Source organism: Taurulus bubalis (assembly GCF_910589615.1).
Source record: "Taurulus bubalis genome assembly, chromosome: 1".
NCBI lineage: Eukaryota > Metazoa > Chordata > Actinopteri > Perciformes > Cottidae > Taurulus > Taurulus bubalis.
The window spans coordinates 14,368,740-14,375,785 of NC_136589.1; the positions used below are offsets into that span (position 1 = coordinate 14,368,740).

General features: G+C 39.7%; 1 protein-coding gene across 1 annotated transcript; it reads left to right on the forward strand.

Moving 5' to 3' along the window:
- The first annotated feature begins 386 nt into the window (after positions 1-386).
- Positions 387-5,032, forward strand: crip1 (cysteine-rich protein 1). Its single transcript, XM_079217597.1, has 5 exons — positions 387-518; positions 3,401-3,495; positions 4,320-4,377; positions 4,596-4,636; positions 4,787-5,032. The coding sequence occupies exons 1-4, from the start codon at positions 479-481 to the stop codon at positions 4,634-4,636; spliced, it is 234 nt and encodes a 77-aa protein (XP_079073723.1). The 5' UTR covers positions 387-478; the 3' UTR covers positions 4,787-5,032.
- Positions 5,033-7,046: the final 2,014 nt, after the last annotated feature.

Consider the following 7,046-nt stretch of genomic DNA (forward strand, 5'->3'; position numbering starts at 1 on the left):
CTACAATAATCCATTTATTTGTTTATTATACTCTATTAGGATATTCATCTGAATCTGAAAAGTATTTAAAGCTATGAAATAAATGTAGTGGAGTACAAAGTTGCAGTGGTGGATTATTGGTTGCTTTTAATAGAGGGAAATTGCATTCCTCATAATATACTTACTTAAAAGCTGCTAAAAGAGGGGGAAGTAGGGAAGCGCATTGCGTTCACTGGATACAAAAAAAAATAGACCCTTTTTCTCGTAATTACGACATCCTGATGTGATGTTTTCTGCACGTGTGCACGCGCACAGACTCAACACAAGCCTCTCCCACTGTTAGAAAAAGAAGAAAAAAAAGTTTCGGCGCTATAAATACTGGGCGGAGCGCACATCTGCACTGCAGAGTCAGAGCAGACAGGTGGGCCAGTCACACTTCATCCACAGGATACCTGCCGAGTTTTCTCTCCGCTAAACTAACACAAACAGCTGCAGCAAAATGCCAAAGTGCCCAAAGTGCCAGAAGGAAGTTTACTTCGGTAAGATCTTGTTTTCGTTTTTTACACGCAGGACGTCGTATTTCCTGGTTAGTGAACAGTGGGCGGCTTTTCTCCACAACATGAGGAAACAACAGACAAGACATTATTAAATGACACGTGGAGGACTTTAGAGAATACATTATGAATTATGTATTGTATTCAGATAATTTGCTTGCGTAAAAGTAATTGATAAAAAAAATGTGTAAGTGCAAGTGCGTAAGTAGTATCAGTAAAATCAAAGTATCTAAAGTAGTCGTGCAGAATGGCTCCTGTCATTGTCATATTATTGAACCTTTATCATTGATGCAACAACATTTAACAGGATTTGATGTTGTAGTTGGTCAAAGTGGAGCTTATTTTAACAACTCGTTTATTAAAAAGCTGCATCATAATGTCACATACATATATTCATATTTGGTATTTAAGAGCACAATTTGCAAAGAAATCAGTAACTATTTCCTTTGAAATGTTGTGTATATGTCGAAAGTTTGTAGTACTGCTTCTATTACTATTAAGTAAATTATCTCATATACAATATAAATCTGAAGGGTAACCAAAGAGTTAAAAGTACAGTAGTTTACTTTGAAATAAAAGTCTCAGAGAATGGAAATACTCAAATAAAGTAAAGTAAAAGTACTTATTTTCCATCAGAGAATCTTATTTTTCTTACTTGTTCAATCTCTGTTAGTCTGCAATCTAAGCTGTTTATACACTCTGTACTCTTTCTTGTTATTGAGTTACTTTGGAGAGATACGATCTGTGCTCCCTGAAATTGAATTGTCTTTCCTGATGTTTGATGAGAAGCATGATTAATGACTTGGCTCCGTCCCTATCGGTCTGTCTCATGAGTATACCATCAAAGTGGGGAGCTATTACTGCATCCATGGAGGAAAGGGACAGCTCAATTTTATTTGTGACTTAATCCATTTACCACATTGTCTGCAGCTCAGTAGTGCAACAGAGTAAATCTTCTCCGGGGAGAACCGCAGAGGCTGAAGGCCAATGCAAAATACAAAGCCAAGTCTTTGGACTGTCAGTCAGATGCATTGACCGTGCAACCGGGAAAAAGTGCTTCCCATTCTTCCTTTTCATGGACAAACTTTCCCCATCTGGCCAAAACAAGCAAACTAATTTGGGGCGACTTGGTCCAGGTCCAGATACACTCACAGTACTCATGCTTTCCACTGGAGGACTTTGAATAAGGGTTAGAATCAAAGAAGCTAATGTGAAGAAGAAGAATCCCTTATTAGTCCCACAGTGAGGAAACTTATTCTCTGCATTTTGACCCATTCTTAGTATTTTAGGGAGCAGTAGGCTGCACCTAGTGAAGCACCCAGGGAGCAATTTAGGGTTCAGTGTCTTGCTAAGGGACACTTTGACATGTGAACTAAGGGGAGACTGGGGATCTAACCGGCTACCTTGTAGTTGCAGAACGACCACTCATCCCCATGAGCTACAGCCGTGTGTTATTTGTGCAGAGATTGTGCAGGAAGTGATCAATAAATAAATGTATTTTTAATCCATGCAAAGCTTACTTCCTGAGTTTTAGAGATGCTGTTTGGCAGTTTTTTGCGCAAATTATGTGTTAATAAGCAAGCTTTAGAGGAGCCGGTAGGCAAATTTTTATTGCCTTTAGATAGAGCCAGGCTAGCTGTTTCCCTCTGTTTCCAGGCTTTTTGCTAAGCTAATTGGCTGCTGGCTTCATATTAAGCATGAGAATGGGATCAACCTCCTCATCCATCTTCTCCAGAAAGAGAATAAATGCCTAACTATTGAAGCTCGTATTACAGAGTTTATTTTCTATTTAAAGTCGTCTGCCAATTTTCAATGCTTCAAACTGCATTCTTAGCCTCTTCTCTTTTTTTCTTTTTTTTAGCTTAACCTCTTGAGCCTCTATTTTTTTAGCTTGACAAACTGTTATACAACCACTCCTTGAATATGTTTTGGGAACGAATGAAGCGAATAGTTGAACGGTCTCCCTCACAGTGTGTTTTTCCATTCAGATTTGTGTCTGTTTGTGTACACTGGATGGCCTCCATAATGCTCCAGGCAGAGAAAGTTGATGCAGAGAACAGATCTGATTATTTCTTATATCTCTCACACTCCATTTACTCTCATAATGTCAGGTACAATATATAGCATGTTATCAGATCCACATACAAAGATTATAACAAAACTACAAGGGCGTCAACGTAACTGATAAGGACTCTGGGCTCTACTTTAACTGTGAGACTCTGCTCCATTACTGCGTATACAGGCAAGAACTCACTGTTTGTTCAGTCCATTAATTTGTTATTTTAATTTAAACACAGTAATCACAGTAATCTTTAAACAAGCTCTACCCCATTTTGGCCCGGGAGGCTGACCTTGCCCTCGGACAACGTTCCCCATTTCCGTTGCACGTTGCATAATCTCTTGCCACATCAGGCTATTTTTAGGGAGGAAGTACGTCATGTCCTGATATTGTGGGAAGGTTCGGAGATCAGTGGGCTTGACCTGCGTTATTCTTTCATACGTCTGCAGCCCTTTTTGAATATCTTTTATTTGTTTGTTTTTTAACTCTCATGAGTTATGACATGTTTGGTAGAAACAGCTTCAGTTCATGATAACATACCCTCCATTTCAGCATTTCTTGTGCATTCACTGTAGCCTTTTTTTCAAATTTGCATAGTGATTCTTGGCCAGATTCTTGCTCGTAATCATGTGACGGGTCTCAAAGGTTGTCTCAACTCTTATCCACTAAAGACCTGGAGAGGTCGAGCTCCTCCTCACTTTTACTATCCTCCTGATTGGTGTTCATGAAGATCAACCCTGGAGATAAAGACGGTGTGCAACGTTCAAGGCGGTAGTGATTAATTTTGTGGTTTATGTGTGTTTGGCAGCCGAGAGGGTGACATCACTGGGCAAGGACTGGCACAGGCCCTGTCTGAAGTGTGAGAAGTGCAACAAGACACTGTCGGCAGGCTCACACGCGGAGGTACATACAAGAATGTCCTGTCAACTGTAATAATTTGCACAGGGTTTGGTTTGCAAATATAAATCCACGATTAAACCTTCACTCTGTTATTAATTTCACAGGTTCAACTTTCAACACGTTTAATCAACAAAAGTTAGAGATAAGCCAAGAAGTAAACCTAGAAGATTGACATTCAAAGAACAACATTTTTTTGGTTTACTCAGAGTTTATATATTTGTTATGGTATCTCAGACATCGCTTTTTTAATTGGACATATATTTAGCATATAAGAAGAGCTAAATGACACAATTAACACATATACATTAGAACTTGGAAATCTTATTTTTTGTTTTACCATGTTTTTAAATGTTTTTGTACAAATAATAAACAATTGTTGGTCATACATTAATCATACTCACAAAGGTTGCTTACTGGAGAGGACAGACTCCTGTGAAAAGATAATCTGATATAGTGAAGGATATGATATATTATATCAATGCTTAGTTCATATCTCTGCCCCTTATCAATTTCTGCATTTCACTACTGTATTTCATTTCTTAAACTGCACTGCGACTTTTATTCTATTTCTTTAGTTTTTTTTTTACTGTTTTTTCATCTACAATCGGAAAGCAGATATAGTTCATTCCAACTCTTATTTTTGTTGTGGCACGTGACAACAAACAAAGAGGAAGCATCGCCAAGTCAAACTGTTTTTAATGTTTAAATGAATGTTTTGAATGTCTTTTGCATTATGTTTTGATGCTTTTAATGGTTTTATGTGAAGCACTTTGAATTGCCTTGTAGTTGAATCGTGCGCTACAAATAAACTTTCCTTTGCCTTGCAGCATGACGGCAAGCCGTACTGTCACAACCCCTGCTACGGTGCGATGTTTGGACCTAAAGGTAAGCCGATAGTCCGATAGCATCGAGGTTGTAAACGATCCTCTCAAAGCACACACTGTCACCGGATGGGATCACACACTCAATAAACCAGTCCTTACATAATTGGTAACATTTTATTAAAGTCTAACCTTTCGTGAAAGAATAAGTAAAAGCCTTACACTTTTAATGTCAATGTTATAGTTCAATGATATAATCCCTTCCTGTCTCTTTCCTCTCAGGATTTGGTCGTGGTGGAACCGAGAGCCACGACTTTAAATAGGTAGGAAGTGTGTGCTCATTCATTTGCATGTTCATCTTCTACATTTTCATCCTATTTGTTAAGACAAACACAGACCATGACTCGAAGCAAATCCATTCTTGTACCTTGCCCTGCATGCCTAATGTGTGTTTTCCTCTGCTTCCTCATCAGGTTGCCTGGAAACTCGATTGAAGAAGCCAGCACTGCTCCCGAGTCCCAATAAAAACCGGCAAACAAAACTGTGCTCTCTTGTTCAGAAGAGAACATTGTGCGTGTGTGTGGGTTTTTATTTTATTGTCGTTTTCTTCTGGTTTCTGAAGATGACTCTGTGTCATTCCCATGATTTAGTAATGAAGTGGCTGTCCCCTAGTCTCTTTCTGTTCTTTACGACGTTCTGATTAAACTTGTTCAAATTTGTGTCATTCTTCACCTTTATTGCATTATTATTTTCTCTGCTGTCTTTGTGTGAAACACCTTTTCATTGGAGCAATTTCTTTGCCGATGATGACGTTCAAGTAGCATGTATTTAGTACCATGTGTAATTTAATCTACTTTTTTTTCTCATGGCATACCGGGATTTTGAGCAAAAGTCTTTCTGCAGCAAAAGTCTTTCTGCAGTCCTTCCCACTTTATCACATTAGATTCAATCAAACGTTTTGCATGACATGAGTTTTGTATACATAAAAAACTATTATTTATACATATCATACAATTATTTTTTTTTATTTAGTGGACGATAAAAGTTGCTTGATCAACTGATGAATTAGAATATGTCAGTTTAGAGACACAGGAAACGCACGACAAGAGGGGAGGACACAAGCAAGATACCCCTTTCCGTTTTTAAAAAAAAATTAATTTATTTGGGAATCTACACAATCCAGTGTTATGCCCGGCCTAGGGGAGCTTGAGTGCAACGTAAAATGTTAGTCTCCCCTTCTCCCCACCTCCCAAATTCGGACCAATGCTGCAGTTTATAGTCCTCAATTGCTATTTATTTTGAACTAAGTATCATACATCATCTTCAGGGTGAGCCTGGCCCAAAATAACAAACAAAACAATCTGTGCAAGTAACCTAACTTCCCTAGACCACACAAAGAAACAAAATAAAGTACAGCTATCTTACCTATCTCCCTAACCGAAAACAGGAGAAAACATGGTTAAACGAAAAGGGCTTCTCACCCCTACCACTACCGACACCCTTGCTAACCCAAGAATCAGTGTTCTGCAGCATGGCCAGGTTGAAAGCTGGAGGGACAGAAGAGAGAGAGCCGGCCTCCACAGGTTCCCTCTTAAATATCACCATCCAACCACCTGCAACGAAACAAAGCGCGGCAAAACAACAGAACAGCACCCACTCAGGTAGGGAGGTAAACAGCCCTCCCATGCACTCTGGGCCATAACACCACATAACATGACAAAGTGAGAACACTTGTTTAAATGCTGTGGATAAAAGCTGTTTTTTAGTCTGTTTGTGTGTGTTTTAATTGTCCTGTATCTCCTTCCAGATGGAAGGGGAGCAAACGGTGCATGTCCAGGGTGGGTGGGGTCCCTGGAGATACAGCTGGCTTTTTTACAGAGCCGGCCAGCGTATAGGTCACTGAGGGAGGGGTAATGTGGTCCCAATCATTCTTTCTGCCATCCTCACCACCCGCTGCAGATCCCTCCTCGTGGGACCTCGTGCTGTGGGATTATTTTGTAAAGGTCAGGGAATAAACTTTAAATTTAGCAGTGAATGTTTGATTTGGTTGATGCCACTAAAAATACCTTAAAATGTGTTTTAGCAATACATGCATTTAGAGGACTCTGTCACCCGCACTTATGCTGTTGCATTGTGGGTAGACAGAGCTTTTCCAGATCCACCAGATGCTTCCTCTCTGGGTTTTTTTGGGGGGTTCAGTTGCCAAATGTTTTGCTCTGCACGGCCGCCCTCACTGTCCATGAATCACGAAGCAGCCGCCACCCACCACCAAGCCTCTGCCATCCCAGCCCCACTGTTGCTATGGCAACACACACAAACAGGACCCAACAGACAGTGTGCCCAGCCGGCCGTCTGTCTGGCTGTAGCAAAGACGCTCACTGTCACAGGAAATCACAACCAAGGCCATTGACACAGAGGCATTTTTCAGATTTTTCTCTGAACTGGTTGTGTAATGAAACACAACTCCCGCTTGTTCATGCATAACCTAAAACATGACCTATGGTTTCAGCCTGCACCTTTTCAGTCATTGCTGTCATTTGTTTTTGACATTTACTCATTATTTTGTGTTTAGGAACTTGGGTTTTTACCTTGAAGACAGAAATAAAGAAACATGTAATTCAAATACAGTGAAAAACAATGCTAAAAGGACTGCTACAATACTTTTTCATCTTTAAAATTAAAGAACATGAGTAGAAATAGACAACAAATATATGTTTACGGCTGCATACGCCT

What these genes read in the sequence shown, in the direction of transcription:
- crip1 (XM_079217597.1), top strand. Translation starts at nt 479, where the DNA reads ATGCCAAAGTGCCCAAAGTGCCAGAAGGAAGTTTACTTCG. An exon ending in CCAGAAGGAAGTTTACTTCG is followed by an intron (nt 519 to 3,400) that starts GTAAGATCTTGT and finishes TGTGTTTGGCAG; the next exon opens with CCGAGAGGGTGACATCACTG. An exon ending in CGGCAGGCTCACACGCGGAG is followed by an intron (nt 3,496 to 4,319) that starts GTACATACAAGA and finishes TTTGCCTTGCAG; the next exon opens with CATGACGGCAAGCCGTACTG.